The sequence below is a fragment of the Pipistrellus hanaki genome (assembly GCF_964339955.1).
Source record: "Pipistrellus hanaki genome assembly, chromosome: 1".
NCBI lineage: Eukaryota > Metazoa > Chordata > Mammalia > Chiroptera > Vespertilionidae > Pipistrellus > Pipistrellus hanaki.
The window spans coordinates 128,786,221-128,807,378 of NC_140503.1; the positions used below are offsets into that span (position 1 = coordinate 128,786,221).

The 21,158-nt window shown below is 41.9% G+C and overlaps 2 protein-coding genes across 4 annotated transcripts in view; one reads left to right on the forward strand and one right to left on the reverse strand.

Moving 5' to 3' along the window:
* The window catches only part of TUBAL3 (tubulin alpha like 3), a 34,859-nt gene extending 16,070 nt beyond the window's left edge, over positions 1–18,789 (reverse strand). The window contains exons 1-3 of one of the 3 annotated variants that reach the window (XM_084868727.1): positions 18,575–18,789; positions 15,704–15,852; positions 12,307–13,233 (exon numbers count right to left, since the gene is read on the reverse strand). In XM_084868727.1, coding sequence (XP_084724853.1) covers positions 12,307–13,233; positions 15,704–15,852; positions 18,575–18,668 — 1,170 coding nt within the window. In that variant the 5' untranslated portion in view covers positions 18,669–18,789. Of the gene's footprint in view, positions 1–11,621; positions 13,234–15,699; positions 15,853–18,574 lie in introns of those variants that run through there. The other 2 variants (XM_084868726.1, XM_084868725.1) reach the window with 2 other exon arrangements.
* Positions 7,480–7,980, forward strand: UCN3 (urocortin 3; the record flags this gene model as incomplete). The annotated part of the gene is made up of 1 exon (XM_084903151.1): positions 7,480–7,980. One exon carries the CDS (start codon positions 7,480–7,482, stop codon positions 7,978–7,980), a length of 501 nt encoding a protein of 166 aa, XP_084759277.1.
* Positions 18,790–21,158: the final 2,369 nt, after the last annotated feature.

Sequence of the window (21,158 nt, forward strand, 5' to 3'; positions counted from 1 at the left end):
ATATATAAACAACTTATACAACTCAACACAAAGAAGACAACCCAATAAAAATAATGGGCAAAGGACCCAAATAGACACTTTTGCAAAGAGGACACACAGATAACCAATAGGCATATCAGAAAATGTTCAACATCCCTAATCTTCAGAGAGATGCAAATTAAAACCACAATGAAATACCACATCATGCCTGTTAGAATAGCTACATCAATAAATCAACAAACAAGTGTTAGTTAGGATGTGGAGAAAAGAAAATCCTGCCGAAACCAGTTTGGCTCAGTGGAGCTTGGGGACTGAAAGGTCCCGGGTTCGATTCCGGTCAAGGGCATGTACCTTGGTTGCGGGCACATTCCCAGTAGGGAGTGTACAAGAGGCAGCTGATCGATGATTCTCTCCCTTCGATGTTTCTAGCTCTCTATCCCTCTCTCTTCCTCTCTGTATAAAATCAATAAAATATATTTTTTTTAAAAAAAGAAAATCCTTATGCTCTGTTTGTGGGAATGCAGACTGGTACAGCCACTGTGGAAAACAGTATGGAGTTTCCTCAAAAAATCAAAAACGGAACACCTTTTGACCTAACAATCCCATTTCTGGAAATGTATCTGAAGAAAACTTAAACACTAATTTGGAAAGAATATATACACCCCTAGGATCATTGCAGCATTATTCACAATTGCCAAGATCTGAAGACAGCTCGAGTACCCATCTGTGATGAGTAAGGGGAAAAAGCTGTGGTACATTTACACAGTGGAATACTGCACAGTCAAAAAAAAAAAAAAAAAGGGACATTTTATGGATGGACCTGGACCTGGAGATTATTAATCTAAGTGAAATAATCCAGTAAGAGTAAGACAAATACCATATGATCTCACTTATATGTAGAATCTAATGAACAAAATAAACAGACAAATAAAATGGAAACAGAGGCATTGATACATGGAACAGACTGACAGCTGTCAGAAAGGAGGAGCTTGGCTGACTGGATGAAAGAAGGTGAAAAGATTAAGCAAAATCATATGTGTAACACATAGACATAGACAACAGGATGGTGATAGTCAGAGGGAAAAGGTGGGGGGATATGTGGTGGTGGGCAAAGGGGGGGAAATGGGCACAGAATGAGACTTTGCTTTGGATAATGGGCATACAAGGCAGTGTGCAGATGATGGTTTGTTGAATTGTACACTTGGAATCTGTATGGTTTTGTGAACCAATTTCATCCCAATAAATTAAATTTAAAAAAATTAATCAATCCAACAGAATACGGGGGGGGGGAACAAGAAGAAATAGGAAAAAACTGGGGCAAATAGAAAGCACAATGTAATTCAGCAGAAAATAATGCAAATACATTAGTAATCACTATTAGTATAAATTTATTAAAGGTCTTGTTAAAATGGAGATTGTTGGAGTAGATTTTTTTAAATGTAAATAAATACCACTCCAGAGAATTTTTACACAAAAATGACTGGTAAAAATGCACCCAGAAAAATGTTAACCAACAAAAACTGAGATAGCTGTTTTAATATCGAGCAAAGCAAACTTTAAGACCACAAAAGATGTTGTTTTGCAGAAAGGTTTTGCAGTAAAATGATGAAAAGGGCGATTTATATGTACCTAGCTTATAATGGACAGGTTTTAAAAAAGAAATTTACAAACCCACAACACAGTGGGAGATTAGCACACACTTTTCAACAACTGAGGAGTCAAACTAAAAATAAGTAAGGGAAAATAAGGGAAGAATTGAAAAACAATAATATTCTATGCCCATGTAAAATTTTATCAAGTTCTTACAAATACCATCTTGACACCACCCTTGTTAGAAAAATAGAGAAGGTACACTAGTCTACCTTTCCTAAAACCAGAAACAGGAGCAAAGAATGTGACAATCCCAATCAAACAAACAAGTTAGCAACAAAGGAGGAAGTGCAAACACTCCTTTCTGACACCAAGGCAAAACCTTTTTCCTATAAATCAAGCATTCTATAGCTCCCTAACTGTTTTTTCCTATTTTTGCTTTTACTGCCTGGTTCAAACATTGAGAAAATGAACTATGTTATTATGTATAAGTACTTTAAACAGTGTGGACAAATGGGTTTTATAAATATACTAGTGGCCTGGAGCATGAAATTCGTGCACGGTGGGGGGAGGAGTCCCTCAGCCCAGCCTACACCACCTCCAATCTGGGACCCCTCAAGGGATGTCACAGGGATCGGGCCTAAACCAGCAGTCAGACATCTCCCTCACAATCCGGGACACCTGCCTGCATGCCTGATCGTCCCTAACCATTCTGCCTGCCAACCTGCTCACCCCCAACTACCCCCCCACTAGCCTTATCACCCCAACTGCCCCCATGCTTGCCTGCTTGCACCAAACTGTCCCTCCCCCCCCCCCTCCGATGGCCTGATCACCTTCAACTTCCCTCCCTTCTGCCCCTAACCACTTCTATCTTGGCCTCGTCACTATGGCTTTGTCAGGAGGTATGACCAGAAGGTCTCCTGGAAGATCTCCTGGTCTAATTAGCGTATTACTCTTTTATTAATATAGATAGAGGCCTGGTGCACAGGTGGGGGCCAGCTGGTCTGCCCTGAAGGGAGTCCCGGATCAGGGTGGGGGTCCTTTTGGGGGGTGTGGCCAGCCTGGGTAAGGGGCTGATGGCCATTGCAGGCTGGCCAGAACCCCATAACCCCATTGGGGTAAGGATTCCTGCAGGACGAGGGGCTGAGAACCATTTTGGAGTGGTTTGCAGGCCAGCCAAGCCACTGGCTTTGTCCGGAAGGTCTTTGGAAGGTCTCTGGAAGGTCTCCTGGTCTAATTAGCATATTACTCTTTTATTAAAATAGTCTAGAGGCCCAGTGCATGAAATTCGTGCAAGGGGAGGGAGGGTGTCCCTCAACCCAGCCTGCACCCTCTATAATCTGGGACCCCTGGAGGGTCATACACACACTTTAGTGAGAGTGTTAAGAGAAATCATCATTTACTGGAGATGACACTCTGGTGGTTTTTGTTCACTAATCACTCTCTTTGCAAGACTCTGTCTAATCCTCCATTAGATGGAGCCAGTTTCAAGATACAAAGCAAATAGATTGCTTTTTATGGTTTTAATCCCATGTACATTTAGAATGGCATCCTTAACCACTGCCCAGGCCTGCAAGTGTATCCTGCCTACTTACATGCATGAGTTCCTGGGAGTATCATCCAATCCCAAGGCCACCCCAAGAGGGTATAGTGGGAACCCATGGGTCTGCCTGTCTGGAAAAGGAGACAGTAGACTCAGAGGACAGCCACCAGCCACCGACACCAAGATATTGTTTAGTCTGATGAACAAAATAGATCCAGAGACATAGAAGCATGGAACAGACTGTTGAACTTCAAAGGGAAGGTGTGGATGGGAAGTGATCAACCAAAGACCTTGTATACTTATATGCAAAACCCATGAACTCAGACAATAGGGTGGTGAAGGCCTGAGGTAGGGGTATTGTGGGCTAGAAGAGGTCAGTGGGGGAAAAGAGCACAAATGTAATACTTTCAACAATGAAATTAGGACAAAACTTCAAACTGCCTTCTTCTTTTATTATTTTTTTATTGATTGATTAAGGTATTACATATGTGTTCTTATCCCCGCATTGCTCTCTCACACACACTCATTCCCTCACCATTACTTCCCACTAGTGTCTGTATCCATTGGTTACACTTATATGAATGCATACAAGTCCTTTGGTTGATCTCTCCTCCTTACCCTCGCCCTCCCCTACCTTCCCTCTGAGGTTTAATGGTCTGATCATCTTTCTCTGTCTCTGGATCTGTTTTTATTCATCAGTTTATGTTATTCATTATATTCCACAAATGAGTGAGATCATGTTATATTTATCTTTCTCTGAATGGCTTATTTTGCTTAGCATAATGCTCTCTAGGTCCATCTATGCTGTTGCAAATAGCAAGAGTTCCTTCATTTTTACCATAGCATAGTATTCCATTGTATAGATGTACCACAGTTTTTAAATCCACTCATCTGCTGATGGGTACTTAGGCTGTTTCCAAGTCTTAGCTATGGTAAATTTTGCTGCTATGAACATGTTGGGGAGGGGCATATATCATTTCTGATTGGTGTTTATAGTTTCTCATAAGATGGGAAACCATAAAAATATTATAGGAATCCACAGGCAGCAAAATCTCAGACATATACCGAAGCAATATCTTCACCGATACCATTCCTAGGGCAATGGAAACTAAAGAGAAACTAAACAAATGGGACTATATCAAAATAAAAGCTTCTGCAGAGCAAAAGAAACCATCAATAAAACAACAAGAAAGCCGACTGCATGGGAGAACATATTTGCCAATGTTATCACCGATAAGGGTTTAATCTCCAACATTTACAAAAAATTCATAGAATTTAACAAAAGGAAGATAAACAACCCAATCAAAAATGGCAATGGACCTAGATAGATACTTTTCAAAAGAAGACAAAAGGAAGGCCAAGAGATATATGGAAACATGCTCAAAGTCACTAACCATCCAAGAGATACAAATAAAAACAACAATGAGGTACCATCTCACGCCCTTCAGAATAGCTATCATCAACAAATCAACAAATGACAAGTGCTGGCCAGGATGCAGAGAAAAAGGAACCCTCGTGCCCTGCTGGTGGGAATGCAGACCGGTGCAGCCACTGTGGAGAACAGTATAGAGTTTCATCAAAGAACTAAAAATGAACTCCCATTTGACCCTGTGATCCCACTTCTACCGTAGGAATATATCCCCAACCCACCTTCTTTATTTTCAAAGCAGGTTCTATTCTAGATTTCCAAAAGGCAGGTTAGGATGATGGAGATGTAGAAAGCCTGAAATTATTAAGAACTAAGATTAGTAATAAAACTCTTCAAAGAAACTGCCTCTCAGTTTAACAGTGTTTTGTTTTGTTTTTTTTTCCTTTTTAATCAATGAAGCAAGCTGCTAGGGCAGGATGGGAAGTGAGAGGTGGGGAGGGTGGGAGGAAAGGCAGGTAGGAGGGGTCAAGGATAGAGACTGCTTGCTGTATCCATGACGTGGATAGCCACTTCTGGTTGTATTTTAAATGAAATCGCATCCCAGTGTAGACACCACGTCTGGAATTAGGACTCACCCTGTGATCTGTCACTTTTAAATACACACAGAGGGAGTGGAGCGGTCTCCAGAGAGAGGAAACAATTCAAGAAAAGGAGCCGGCAACCCCAGCAGAGACAGAAGTTCAGGGGGATGTTCCCAGGGCAGACCTGGTCCTGAAGCTGCACCTGCCTCACTGAGCATCTCCACTCCGGAGGAAAGTCCACTCTCGGGTAAGATTTTGGACAGAGGTTTTTCTATGAAGGATAAATGTATTTGCCCTAAATTAGGCAGGAGGTGCTGGGGACTGGACAAGGGTAAGACATGAAAGTTGAAAGACAGTGCTGCATGCCACGGTGTTTTAAATATGAGACCATGGGGAAGTTTCTAAGGAGGGTGGAGAGGGACGGGAAAAATTATCCTTTTGTTGATACAGACATGCATGCTTTGCAAAAGGTTATAGATTGAAGGCACAATGGGTTCATACAAATCTATTTTTTCAGAATGGAACTCAGTCATGAACATGAAAAATGTCCCTCAGTAATAGTTTACCAATGGGGATAGGATGTCAGAACCACAGAGTATTCCCTATTGTCGGCAGGAGCAGGAGGATGCTTGCAATTATGGTTTATCATGTGCCAGCATATTTAACCTTTGTCACCTTTCATTCTCTCAATACACCTGTGAGGCAGGTAATGTCTCCTCTTTAGGATGTGGACTAAGAGATTCACCCAAGATAATTAAGAAAGTGAGGGAAGTTTTAAACCCAGGTCCTTTGCCTTCAAAACCTAGAGTCCTTTCCCCCTTGCTACACAAGGTGTTTTGGAGGAAAGGGACAGATATATCCAAGGACTTGGTGCTACCTGTGAAAGGGAAAAACCATAAAAATGGATGGTTGGTGCCTCTACTTGATGCCCAAATTTTCTGAGAAATCCTGTTTGCAATTTTCTCAAGCATAGCAATCTAGCAAACACACACACACACACACACCACACACACACAGCTTCCAATAATGGATTAAATAATAAGACAATGTTATAAATTCTGCCAATGGCCAGTTATATGTAACATGTCAACTTTCCTCTGGCTGTTTCCCCCTCTTTGGAGGAAGACCTTTCACATAGAAACCTTCAGTGCTCACTTTGAAAGCGAACTGCTTAGAGGTCTCTCTCTCTCTCTCTCTCTCTCTCTCTCTCTCTCTCTCTCTCTCTCTCTCTGTGAGTGTGTGTGTGTGTGTGTGTGTGTGTGTGTGTGAGTGTGTGTGTGTGTGTCTGTGTGTGGTCACACAACACTAACACGAGTCTACAAGAAGAAAACAGCTTACTGCTATACTCACTGCTATCCCATTTAAAATGATTAAAGCTTTCCCTAGGTTCTGCAACCACTGTTTTCTAAAATGTTTTTAAATTTTTCATTTAAAAAAATATTTTTATTGATTTTAGAGAGGAAGGGAGAGGGAGACAGAGATAGAAACATCAATGATAATCATTGATTGGCTGCCTCCAGTACACCCCAACTGGGGATCGAGCCCACAATCCAGATATGTGCCCAACCAGAAATCGAACTGTGACCTCCTGGTTCATAGGTCGACACTCAATGACCAAGCCACAATAGCTGAGCTAAATTCTTCATTTTTTTAATTCAACTTCTTAACGGTATCTGCATATAAACTGTATAAAATTGGGAACAACACTGTCATCCTTCTCACCCCCTCCCTGATGGAAAATGGAGCTAGCAGGGGGCACAGCTATATAACTGAACTCTTTCCCTTCCAGTACCCTCTCCCTCAGAGATGCTCTGAATTTCAAGCTGGCCCAGGTTCCTAGGACTGAACTCAGATTTCAGAATTATGTGTGTATCTTTAAATGACCCAGAGAATGTACTGTTGTAACAACCTTAAAGAATGCTTGAGTTTCAGATAAACAAACAAGAAAAATATAGATGTAGAGTTTGACCCCTCTACTTTAAATCTAAGTAGATGGGGTTTGCTTATTTTCATAGTAGGTAGCAGTGTTTCACTAGAGATGATGGCAAAAGCACCTGAAGAATGGAAGAGGGGACACTTGCTTAGGAATTAGTCTTCAGTAGGGAAGCAAAGGATGATGGATGACTTTTCCCTATGGAGAGTTTGTTTTCCTTTACCCTGCAAACCCTAGACAGAGGTAAATGGGGAGAGAGAGAGAGAGAGAGAGAGAGAGAGAGAGAGAGAGAGAGAGAGAGAGAGAGAGAGAGAGAGAGAGAGAGAGAAATCTGCAACTCAGTCCCCTGAAACAAATGTCCAGATGCTGCTGTGGGTGGTGAGAACCATTGTAGTAAGCAGGCATAGACAAAACCCCAGGTCCTCTGAGCCTTAAGCCCCTCTCATGCCCCTTCCTATTTCCCTCATTTCTACCACAGGGAGAGATGCTTGTGCCAGCCCACTTCCTGCTGCTGCTACTGCTGCTCCAAGGGGCCCCCAGGATGAGTCTGTCCCATAAGTTCTCCAAAGCCGAGTCCATCTTCTGCTGCATCAACACGGCCCTGTCTGAAGCCAAGAAAAGCCAGCTGGAGGAGATACCCCTGCTGAGCAAGAGAGGTTTCCCCTACCTACCCAGGCAGGACCCATCCTCAGATGAGGACAAAGAGAATGAGGAGAAGGGAGAAGACAAGAAGAAAAGGACCTTCTCTGGCCCCAGGAGTAGTGGTGGAGCTGGAAGCTCTCGATACAAGTACTTATCCAAAGCACAGCTCAAACGGAAACCACACCAGAACAAGGCCAAGACTGACCGGAGCACCAAGTTCACTCTGTCCCTTGATGTTCCCACTACCATCATGAATGTCCTCTTAAACATTGCCAAGGCCAAGAACTTGAGAGCCAAGGCAGCTGCCAATGCCCATCTGATGGCACAGATTGGACGGAAGTAGGCTCGAGGACAGCAGGGCAGCCCATGAAGGACAAGGATAAAGGTCAGGTGGAGGGTAAGAGTCTGCCCACCCAACTGGTTTTTATTTTGCGGACGATCCAGTTTTACAGGCTGCCTCATTGCTCAACCCCTCTGACCCTTTCCTATCTCCAGCCCAGCTTACTCTGTACAATACACAGGCATGCAGAATTGTCGCAACTTCACAGATATGAATCTATTAAGGCCTCTTCCTATGTTCTGTGTCTCTTTTTCTCTTACCCCACACTTCTCCCTGAAGATCCCATGCCTGGGAAGAGAGCACCTAGGGCTCCTCTCTTCACACAGCAACCCCAGGCAAGACTGGGAGATAAAGAGACGCACTTATTACCATCCTGCCATCAGATCCCTACCCTACCCTCTTGCTTCCATTAAAACAAGTGACTTCTTGAACCCCTGGTTTGTGTCAGTTCCTCTTTCATCAGCCAGCTGCCTCCAAACTTCTGAACTCAGAGAGAAAAGGCAAATGAGGGAGGGTATAGATAAGTCAATTCCCCATCTCTCCCAGGATGGGAATGGTTCTTGGGTGTCATAGGTAGAGTAAAGAAGAACTTAGGAAAGATCAAACTGACAGGATTGTGTCAGCTGTCATTCAAACTAGAGCCATCTCCATGGCTTGATCCTACCCAAAAGGCATAGCCTAGGCTAGACAGGAGAGGGAGCTTTCAGTATCCCCTATGGGACATCCCACATCCTCATGGCCTTCTGGTGCATAGGCCCTGGAAGCCTTTAATAGCTGCTCACTGAGCCCACAGTAACTGCCCAGCATGGTGCTGAGCACCTGGGAGATGCCGATGTGTGTGAGACAAGGCCACTGCTCTCCATGAGTGAACATCTAAGCAAATAGACAAAATGAAAATGGAAATAAAAGCAAATATCACTAGAGAATAGGTAAGTGATGAATTGCAAAGTGATAGCAATTAGTATAAAGAATATATGAGGAATTCAGAGATGAGGGGTTTAATATGAGTAAAAGTTCACTAACAACAGACATCAGGAAGAACTCTGATAGTCTCTGGCAGCAGAGCCTAAGGGCCAGTTCCCCAAAGAGGGACTGTGGTTCCACTCACTTCTTCATGGTGATGAATCATAAATATATAAAATGAATTTCTACATAGTAAAGTAACATTACCACACACCAGGAGTTAATATTTCCGCCACCAGCAGCAGCAAAATCAAACCACAAATGAATGACAAATTTCGGAAAATGTTTGCCACCCATATAAAAGACAAATGGCTTATTGATCAAATTTATAAAGAGCTATTAAAAATTGTGAAGAAAAGTAAAAAAAACCCAGCCAAAACATGTTTGGCTCAGTGGATAGAGCGTCGGCTTGTGGACTGAAAGGTCCCAGGTTCAATTCTGGTCAAGGGCATGTACCTTGGTTGCGGGCACATTCCCAGTAGGGGGTGTGCAAGAGGCAGCTGATCAATGTTTCTCTTTCATCAGTGTTCCTAACTCTCTATCCCTCTCCCTTCCTCTCTGTAAAAAAACAATAAAATATATATTTTTAAAAAGAGAAAAAAAACCAAAAGAGAAATAAGCAAGGATCTAAATAGGTCACTTGAGAAAATTTGTCAGACAATTAGTCTTTAAAATAAAAGAAAATATATCAAATTTATAAAGGAAATATAAAATATATAAGAATGTTTATCTAAAAATGCAAAAGGGACCAAAAAGTCATGTCTATTCCCTCTAAAAGTGATTATTTAGGTTTACTAGACTTAGAAATAATGAGATTCACAAGCTGAACTTAAAAGTCTACAAAATAACTTGTTACTTTATGTTAATTTTAGTAGATTTTTAAATTTTTAAGACAATAGAAAAACCTGTAATGGTCTTTTCTGTATATGAGAATGCACACAAACGCATGCACACACATACAAATGCCGTCTAGAACATCAACACTCATTTGAGCTTCTGAGCAGTTATTTTAAGCATTTCATCAGTGTCCTCCAGTGTCTGAAGGGAGAAATAATACATATGCATTAAAAAACAATTTTTAGGTACTTAGTAAGAGCCTAATAAAAGTTCAAAGCAGGATATGCACATGGAAAAAAGTTTCATCACTGAGTACTTACTACAATTCACTGTGTGGCATACTTTCATAGGTTTACTGCTATCCATATGGAAAATAATACAATAATTAATAAATAATAATAAAATAAACTGTGTATCCATAACCGTACACCTAATTTTGCCTCGCCCTATATAGTGAGATTTTGTAATGTATCCTAACCCTCCCTGAATCTTGAGGTGGAAGTAAGTGGATATTACGGATCAATCCTGTAGCTGGAAGGGGCACAAGGAAGAAGAGTGCCGAGCAGCTACATAGAACAGATGACATCTGAACAGGATTTGTAATAGGAATTACATTCCATGGTCACAGAGGAAGGAAGAGAGACAGCAAGGAGAAGGAGCAAAGGTATAGGAGAGAGAAAAGAGAATCTGTGCTGAGAAGGGGTTAGAGTCTGGTTTGAATGTATGACAGCAAAGTAGAGATTTTAAATTTTAGCTGAAACTATTGGTGACAGGCTCTGCATATAATATGCAGGAGTTTACACTTTATGCCTAAAACAATGGGGAATTATCAGAGCTTTGTATAGGGAGCAGAATAATCTATGCTGTGCAGCAGAATAGTCACAGAGTCGTAAGATGGATCAAGAAGACCAAGTGGGATGACATTGTTTTGCTATCAGCATAAACTGAGGCCTTGGCACAGGGCCTTGGAAGTCAAGGCCAGAGATTTAGCCAAATACTCGGAGACCTAAGGACTGAGCAAAAACTCACTAATAGTTGTGTGGGCTGGTAAACCATATCTTCACAAGTATTGACAAATATCTATCATTTCCACCAAACTGTGGTCATTGGCCTCCATGGTGACAATGGTTTGAGTTGAAAACAGGCAAAATAGTGCATTGTTCAAATGGAGCTCTTAAAGGCCACATCTTAGGGCAGTGATTTCAGTAAAAGCATGTATCAGGAATATGTTAAGGATAGAGCAGAAGTCCTGGGATCTAAGTGACACATGTAAAAAGGTGGCAGCATTGCAGTTTGGTAAGTCTCACAATAAGACCCACAACTTTACACCTTCAGCCAAGGCTATAGGGCCTACTAGACCAAAATCACCATGAGGCTAAAAGAGAGTACAACCAGAGGACTAAGGATGAAAGGTAAATACTACAGGTGAGGAGGCACCTGAAAGCCATCTACCATCAGTTCAAGAGCAACACCAACCAACTAGAACCTATGCAGTATCTATCTAGTTCACCTTAATTTTAACTATTAAGCTAAACAATATGGCTTCTAAAAATCTAGCTAGTGAATTTAATGCATTTATAGCTATTTTGTCCATTTTAAATTATAACTCATTTGAAAATGGGTTACTACTATACAGTAACACTGTTTAAATACAAAAAAAAAAGTTAATTCTATTAAGTGTTTTTTTTAACTTCAGATCCTAAAATCACATTCTCTCCAATCCCCAGGGCTTTTCATTTAGCAATTCTGTAGTAATGGTCAAGAATCTGTCTTTTTTTTTTTTTTTCCTTTTTCTTTTTTTTTTTTTTTCCTTTTTCTTTTTTTCTTTTTCTTTTTTTCTAAACCTGTTAAATGGTTCTGATGCAGGGTTCTATGGCTACACTTTGAGAACACCTCCTCAGGGAAGGAAAATGGGAAGGAGATCACTTTCACCCTCTGGCCTATAGGACACACAGATTCAAATTTGTGAAAGACCCAAGAATATTCTTGTTTGTTTATTTGTATAAAAAGTAAATTGAGACTTTAAGGCCACATTTGGAAGAAAAAGAATTATACTGAAAACACTCATAATTTAATCAAAGTATAAAATATAGATAAAGAGGAAATAACATTAATAATCAAAATTGTGCTGTTTTTCAACTCAAGTAGAGGATAGGGAAAGCATTAACTTTAGTGCTTCATAGTGTCATGGTTGAAAAGGTTGAAAAGCAGAGAATATACTAGTATAGCCAGGTTTCCATTCTGACAAAACACACACACACACACACAAATGACATGACCCAGAAAGAACTCCAAAGCTTAGAAGTTCCACAGGTAGCAGTGCTGAATTATACTAACAGACAAGAAAAGATGTTCTCATTGTTAATATTGGCTGATTTAATTTAGTGTGGAACTTACGTTCTTGCTTCATTTAATTTCTTTTTCTAATCAAAGGAACTCTACCCACTAACTGTAAAATGTCTTTTAAAAGTAAGCATGGTATTTAACATTATTTTCACCAATATATATACTTCAGAAACTTTGCCCCACCTCCTCATAATCCTTCTCCAGAGATGCCAGATCTCTCCTGGCCTCTGAAAATTCTTCTTCTTCCATGCCTTCTCTGATGTACCAATGTAGAAATGCCTTCTTTGCATACATGAGATCAAACTTGTGGTTCAGGCGGGCCCAGGCCTCTACAACTGCTGTGGTGTTGCTCAGCATGCAGACAGCCTGCTGGACCTTGGCCATTTCCCCCCCAGGCATCATCATGGGTGGTTGGCTGTTGATGCCCACCTTGAAACCAGTTGGACACCAATCCACAAACTGAACAGAGTTCCTTGACTTCATGGCTGCAATTGCTGCATTGACATCCTTAGGGACCACATCCCCTCTATAGAGTAGGCAGCAGGCCATGTACTTCCCCAGTCGAGGATCACACTTGACTAGCTGGTTAGAGACCTCAAAGCAAGCAGTGGTGATATCTGACACAGAGAAGTCCTTGTGGTAGGCATTGTCAGCAGAAATGATGGGGGCTAAGGCTGTCATAGGGAAATGTATTCTTGGATAAGGTACCAGGTTGGTCTGGAATTCATTTAGGTCCACATTCAAGGGCCCTTCAAACCTGAGGGAAGCAGTAATGGAAGATACTGCCTGACCTATCAGTCTATTAATGATGGTGTAAGAGGGGCGATCAACACCAAGTTTGTGATGGCATATGTCATAGAGTGCCTCATTGTCCACCATGAAGGTACAGTCCGAGTGCTCTAATGTGTAATGGGTGGTGAGGATGGAGTTGTAGGGTTCTACTACAGCAGTGGAGATCCTGGGAGCTGGATAGACAGAAAACTCCAATTTAGTCTTCTTGCCATATTGCATTGAGAGATGCTCCATTAAGAGAGATGTAAATCCCGATCCAGTGCCTCCTCCAAGGCTTCGGAAAATCAAAAATCCCTGTAGTCCACTGCACTGTTCTGTCTGGAAAAGAAAGCAAGATGTAGGAACTCAGCCAAATACTGGTAAAGCCAGAAGCAGTGGTGATGGTGGGACACAAGTTCCCAAAACAAACCAAAACTTTCAGAAAGAACTGATTTGCCATTATCAACTCCACAACAAACTTTACTTTGGAACATATTTGAGTGGTTACTTCTGGGGTGGCAAAGCACTTTGGAGATTTACAGTAAAGCATAAATATTCCACTGTTCTGCATTGCCCTCCATGAATATATCTGTATGTGATCTAAAGCAAGGTCTTTATCAATAACTATAAAAATGATTAGCAAAACATTGAAGCAATATATTTCCCCCCATATTAGATGAAATGCCTATAATTTCTACCGTGTTTCCCCAAAAATAAGACATCCTCCAAAAATAAGACCTAGCGCATGGAAAGATAAGACATCCCCTGAAAATAAGACCTAGCACAACTTTGGGAGAAAAAATTAATATAAGACACTGTCTTATTTTCGGGGAAACAGGATATGTCCAGACTACTGGGCTGGTGTAAAGGCACCATATTACCTAAGGAGTATGGCAAATGCCAAAATATTTCCTCAACAAAGATTCTCCAGACACAGGTCCTTAAATAATTAACTGTCAGTAAATATTATAGAATAACTAATCTTCAGGTAGAATGTGCCTCTGTTAACTTTACAAATAGTGATTACTAAGTTTTAGGATGCTTTGGGAGTCTCTAGTAACAAGATAAACCACAAGTTAGCAAAAGCAAGAGTCGATGGTGACTATTCATTAAAAAGAAGGAAATCCTGGTATTTGCCACATGGATGGACTTTGAGGGCATTATGCTAAGTAAGATAAGTCAATCAGAGAAACACAAATACTGTATCATCTCACTCATATATGGAATCTAAAAAAGTCAAACTTTTAGAAACAGAGAGTAGAATAGTGGTTGCCAAGCACTAGGAGGTGGGGGAAGTGGGGAGATTTTGATTAAAGGGTAGAAATTTTCAGTTATAAGATAAATTCAAGATCTGGGACTCTAATGTCCAGCATGGTGACAATAGTTATTGTTTACTTGAAAGTTGCTAAGAGAGTAGATCTTAAATGTTGTCATGACAAGATTTTAGCAAAGTTAATTATGTGAGGGGATGGAGGTATTAACCTATTGTGGTAATCATTTTGCAACGTATATGTGTATCATCTCTGTCATATGTGCACCTTAAATTTACACAATGTTATATGTCAACCTGGGGCACAGACTCATGCACCGTTGAGGTCCCTTGGGCTGGCCTGAAGGATGTAATAGTGCCAAAGTGGCAGGCTGCTGGGGGAAGAGCCCAAGCCCTGGCCCGGTGCCATGCCAGGCCCACTCATCCAGGCCCTGCTGCATCTGGCGCTGCTGCCACCACTCGGTAGGCCCACTGCCACTCCACTGTGGTCTCCATGCACTGTCCTAGGGCAATACCGGCATCCTATGACCAAGAAGCAGCCATGGGCTTGCGTTCAGTCAGGCCCAATGCCAGTCCCAATCCCGGCCCTGGTCTGGTTGCGGGAAGGGGGTACAGAGGGAGTGTCCACAGAAGAGACTCACACCATGGCAGCTGCACTCACCAGCCATAAGCCCAGTATCTGGCCCCACGAAGGGAGCACACTGACCGCCAGGGGGCAGCTCCTGCATTGAGTGGCTGCCCCCCTGGTGGTCAGTGCACATCATAGCTACTGGTCAACCAGTTAACGGGTCACTTAGGCTTTTATATATATAGTAGTGGCCTGGTGCACAAAATTCATGCACGGGGGTAGGGGGGAAGGTGTTCCTCAGCTCAGCCTGCACTCTCTGCAATCTGGGACCCCTCGGGGGGATGTCTGACTGCCCCTCTGTGGGATTGGGCCTAAACTGGCAGTCGACATCTCTCTCACAATCCAGGACTGCTGGCTCCTAACTGCTCACCTGTCTGCCTGCCTGCCTGCCTGATCGCCCCTAACCACTTTGCCTGCTGGCCTACTTGCTCCCAACTGGCCCCCTCCCCCCGCCAGCCTGATCACCCACAACTACACTCTCCTCCTGGTCTGATCTTCCCTAAGTACCTCTGCCTCAGCCCTGACACTATGGTTTTGTCCAGAAGGACGTCCAGAAGGTCTCCCAGTCTAATTAGCATATTACCTTTTTATTAGTATAGATAGGTTATATTTCAATAAAGCAGCAGGAAAATAAAATAAAACATTTCCTCAATAAATTTAAACAAAAAAGAAGAAAATGGGGCTGTACAGAAAGTGTGAAGGCTTCTGTGGCCTTTCCTACTTAATAAAGTATAATCAAAGCCCACATCAGGAACTTCCCAGCTCTGAGCATGGCAAGAGACTCAGAGGAGAGAGGTTGGGTGGTGATGGTGTTGAGGGTAGAACTGCTGTTGATGCTTGGGAGGTGTTTCACAGAATCCCAGGCACTCGGGCACACTTCCCCCAACCTCACTGAGAAGAGAGCCACTTGCCAGCTTTCGGGTTCTCTCTAGCACAAGGTTGATGATCTCTGACCCCAGAGAGTAGTGTCCTCGGGCGTAGTTGTTTGCAGCATCCTCCTTCCCACTAACAAACTGCTCTGGGTGAAAGAGAGAGCGGTGCTTGCCTGTTCGAATCCCATCTGCAGGGGGAAAAGCAGGTCAGTCATTCCACTTATCAACTGCTAGCCCTCTGCTAATTCTCATACAACCCTGGACCATGAACCTCCCTTCTTCCCCAATGTTGTGGTAAAGCAATGACTTTAAACTGCTGACTGGCCTTCCTTAGTCTTGGAAAAGGTATAACTATGTACATACCAGTTGAAAATTTGCTTTTCCGTCATATATTCTCTATTCATTTCTTAAAGCTACCATGACAACTTACTGTGTGGCTTAAACAATAGAAATTTATTCAGGCAGCCAGGAGACTAAAATCAATGTTAGCGAAGTTGATTCATTTGGGAGGTTCTGAGGGAGAATCTGTTCTGCATTTGTCTCCTGGTTCTGATGACTGCTAACAATTTCTGGAGTTCCTTGGCTGATCACTGCATCACTCCACTATCTGCCTCCATGTGCATGCCCTTTTCCCTGGGGGTCCACTCTTCTTATAGGGACATGGGTCATTGGACTTAGGGTCTCTCCTAATCCAGTATGAACTCATCTGAACAAAGTACATCTGCATGGTCCCTATTTCTAAACAGTCATATTCTGTGATTCTGAGTGGACATAGACTTTTAGGAGATACTATTCAACCCATCCCATACCCTGTGGCACTTTGGCATTTTAAAACAAGTATTTCTATCCACAGAGAGCCAACAATGTCCTGGAAAAGCATGGAAGAGGATACCAATCTAAGTTTTTATTAGTATACTTTAAAGAGGCTTGAACAAAGAGGTGTGGCATGCTTAAATACCCACATGACTCAAATGCAGTTAATATAAATGCCTGAGTCAGGGAAATCAATGTTAAGATGTTGGCAGTATCCAATACAACCAGCTGCAACCCTTGCCTGGTTTCATTGCCTTTAAAAACCCTAGGCAGCATGAGAAACACAACATGTTGGAGAGCCATATCCCACACCCCTACCTTACAATTACCCAAATAGTGTTACTCCTAAAGAATTATACAGTAATGTTTGAGGGTTACTTAGGATTTTAGGATGTTTCCCTGGTTACAGTTGGGTGCTGCATTCCATAGTAGTAAAGAACATGCGTCAAGAATCAATTTCCTATGTTCCTATCTTGCCTTCCTCTCTTAGCTATAGAGCAGGTACTTTTGTCTCTAGGCCTCAGTTATTATTTCACCTCACAAATAAGGATAATAACAAGACTACCTACTGAGTTATTATGAGTATTAAATGAGATCATAGAGCATGATGCATGGACCATAAAATAAGAATTATAAATAATAATGATAAAATTGGCTTTATGACATGCATTTATTCAGATTTATCTTATTATACATCATTGGCCTTGGCACCAAATATCACAGAAGCTCACTGCCTACAAAGAAAGGCACTAATTTTCTAAAAGCAAAATTATTCTCTCAAATCATCTTGCTCTCCTGTATATGATATGACCATGAATTTTGTACACCCACAAATGTTCAAATTTACTAATATTGAGTTTAAATGACTTTTAATTAACATACACACACACACACAAAAAAAATAAACCTATCCAAGTTGGTTTTTTTTTTAAGTTATATTTATAAATAAGATATAAGCAGGAAACTAGTTCTGGATAGACTCATTGCTTCTTATATGAAGCTCTAAGGCTGAATTCAGTCTAAGGAGGGAGTTTATGGAACTTAGGAAAGCCTGCTTCTTCATGATAATGTCCAGTTGAGATATTGAGAGTATTAGTTCCATAAATTCTTTCAGTGAAGTCAACTTTCTTATAAATCAGTGATTATAGTAATATTAATACTGTCCACTCAACTTCCTGGAACTTTTCCACATTGATCAGAGTTTTAAGTACCTGGCCCAGAATCCTCAGTGATTTCCATGGTTTTAAAACACAATTATTTGATGATCCCTTGGCTTCCTTACCCCCAATGCCATTCAGCTCCACTCCACTTAAATCACCATCACTCACAACTGCCTCCTCCTAAATCTTCAACTTGAAAAATATTTTCCATGATCATATCTCCTTACTTCCCCCTACCTGCACCAAAGACCTAGCCCCAGCTATCTTCCAAGTCTTCTCTTCTACCATTTTCCTACTCATGCTGGGAGTTCCAGCCACACTGAAGTCCTGTTAAACTTGCATGTTCCTCCATGCCTTGGTGAATTTGCAAATGCTATTCCCCAGGAGGAGAGCTTTGATGATTCCTCAGTTACTCATTCTGCTTCAGTAATATCGCTGTACCTTGCAGAAATTTCTATTATGAGGTTATATCATATGAAACTGACATTTTTTAGGTAAAAAAAAAAAATCATCCATTGGCAATTTTGTATGGCTTAATACATTTATTTATTAGTGTTGTGTTTATTATTTATATTTTCTTCTGCACTCAATTATGCTGGTTTTCTTTTAAAGCATAATGGCTTTTATAAGAAGGCAGACCTGGAAACAAAGACAGTTATTCTCAGTGATCTAAGGCAAGTTCTATAACCTTCTCAAGACACAGTTTCCTCTATAATAAGCTTTTATTATATAGAATAAAGTAAAGACATGATATATAATGGCAAGTACATTGTATAAATCAAGGATGACAACCGTGTTTCCTAATGGAGTTGTTGAAAGTTTGTTTGAGCCTTCCTGTTCAAATAGACTGTATAATCTACCAGTCCTACCCACTGATACTTGATTTGTTTGTTTTGATTGTGACCCTGGTTAAGTACACTAGAATGTAAAACCTTACCTATAACAGTTGGCTCTAGGTCAATGAAGAGTGCTCTGGGCACATGATTCCCAGCTCTTGTCTCGCAAAAGAAGGTATTGAAAGAGGCATCCATATGCTCTGTTTTAGCAATTTCCAACTGATCCTTTCTATTGTCAAGAATAAAACCATCTGGATGAATTCCGTGTTCCAGGCAATACAGTTCCCAGCAAGCATCCCCAATCTGGATGCCAGCTTGGCCCACGTGAATGGAAAGGCATTCCCTCTGAAATAAACCACAGTGAGTTAGAACCGAGCAGTCCTCCTTAGATCTCATGATCCATGTCACTCAGCACTTCTGCTTACAACTGACAGAAACCAAGCTAGCTTGTGTCAATAAGAGAAATTTATGATAAGGCAAAATGAAAATATCCCATGGAAACCAAATGGCAGGATACAGTTAAGTATTAGGAACAACTGAACCAAGGACTCTAATTCCATTAAGAGATTTCTTTTGACAACATAAATTAAGCACCTATTGTGTAATTGGTTAAGAATGAATTAAGACCATCCATGTAATTTCATATATAATATATGTACAAAATCAAAGTTATCTTACCAAGAAAAAAAATTAGCTGGTTATTGGAAAGGAATAAAACCAAAGTCAATGTATAGCTTTGACACATATTGAAAGCCATGTCAGATAAATTAATATTGTTATTTTTTTATATCTTTTGTTTGTTTGTTTGTTTTCTTAATCCTCACCCAAGGATATTTTTCCCATTGATTTTTATTTTTTAAATATTTTTTATTGATTTCAGAGAGGAAGGGAGAGGGAGAGAAAGATAGAAACATCAATGATGAGAGAGAATAATTGATTGGCTGCCTCTTGCACACATCCTACTGGGGATTGAAACCAGGGCATGTGCCCTTGATAAGAATCAAACACAGGACCCTTCAGTCTCCAGGCCAACATTCTATGCACTGAGCCAAACCAGCTAGGGTTTCCCATTGATTTTTAGAGAGAGTGGAAGGGAGAAAGGGAGGGAGGAAAGAGAAGAAAGAAACAGAGAGACAGAGAGAGAAGCATTAATGTGAGAGAGATACATTGATTAGTTGTCTCCCAGATGTGTCTGGATCTGGGCCAGGAATCAAACCTGTAATGCTCTAACCACTTAACAACACCAACCAGGGTGCCTAAATAAAGCTTGAGATTTTACACTTATTATTCTTATGGGTTCTAAATAAGAAAAGGGTGTTCTAAGATTAAAAGTAGTTAAAAATTTACCAAGGGAACATGCAATAGATTTATCAACCCAGCTATAAAGTATACATAGCAATTTTTTATACATCAATCCTATATAATAAAGAGGTAGTATGCAAATTGACCATCATGCCCTCACACAAGATGGCTTCCTCCATGTGATCACAAGATGCCCACCCCATGTGGTCACAGATGGCCACCACAAGATGGTGGAGAGGGCAGTTGTGGGCAATCAGGCCAGCAGGGGAGGGCAGTTGGGGGCAACCAGGCCTGCAGGGGAGGGCAGTTAGGAGTGACCAGGTTGGCAGGGGAGTGCAGTTTGGGGTGACCGGGCTGGCAGGGTAGGACAGTTGGGGGTGATCAGGACTGCAGGGGAGGGCAGGGCAGGGTGACCAGGCTGGCAGGCAAGGGCAGTTGGGGGTGACTGGGCCAGCAGGGGAGGGCAGTTAAGCATCCATCAGGCTGGCAGGAGAGTGCTTAGGGCAGTGATTGGCAAGCCGTGGCTCACGAGCCACATGCAGCTCTTTGGCCCCTTGAGTGTGGCTCTTCCACAAAATATCACGTGTGGGCATGCACATACAATGCGACTGAAACTTCGTGGCCCATGTGCAGAAGCCAGTTTTCGGCCTGAGCAAGTCTATTTTGAAGAAGTGATGTTAGAACACCAAAGAGCCGCATGTGGCTCAAGAGCCATAGTTTGCCAACCACTGGGTTAAGGGTGATCAGGCTGGCAGGCAGAAGTGGTTAGGGGCAATCAGGCAGGCAGGCAGGTGAGCGGTTGGGAACCAACAGTCCCGGATTGTGAGAGGGATGTCCCAGAATGGAGAGGGTGCAGGCTGGACTGAGGGACACTGCCCCCAACCCCAGTGCACAAGTTTTGTGCACCATGCCTCTAGTTTTTCTATAACACCCTTGAGATATCTACAATATAAATAGGCAAATGGCATCAACAAATAATTACAAAAGAAAGAAGTAATAGAAAATGCAAAGATTTACGCACAATGGCATTCACAGTATCCTATCTAATAAAGAGGAAATATGCTAATTGACTGTCACACTCTCATAAGATGGCAGCGCCCATAGCCAATAAAGAGGGAATATGCTAATTGAATGTCATGCCCTCACAAGATGGCAGTGCCCACAGCCACAAGATGGCAGTACTCAGTCCCCTCAGCCCCACCTCATCCAGCTGGAGTCCCCCAGTCCCCTCAGCCCTGCTGGAGGGTGGCAGGGACTGTTCACCTCATCCAGCCAGAGTTCCCCAGCCCCCTCAGCCCTGCCTCATCCAGCCTCAGTCCCCCAGTCTCTTCAGCCATGAAGGGAAGGCAGTTGGAAGTGATTGGGCCAGCAGGGGAGGGCAAT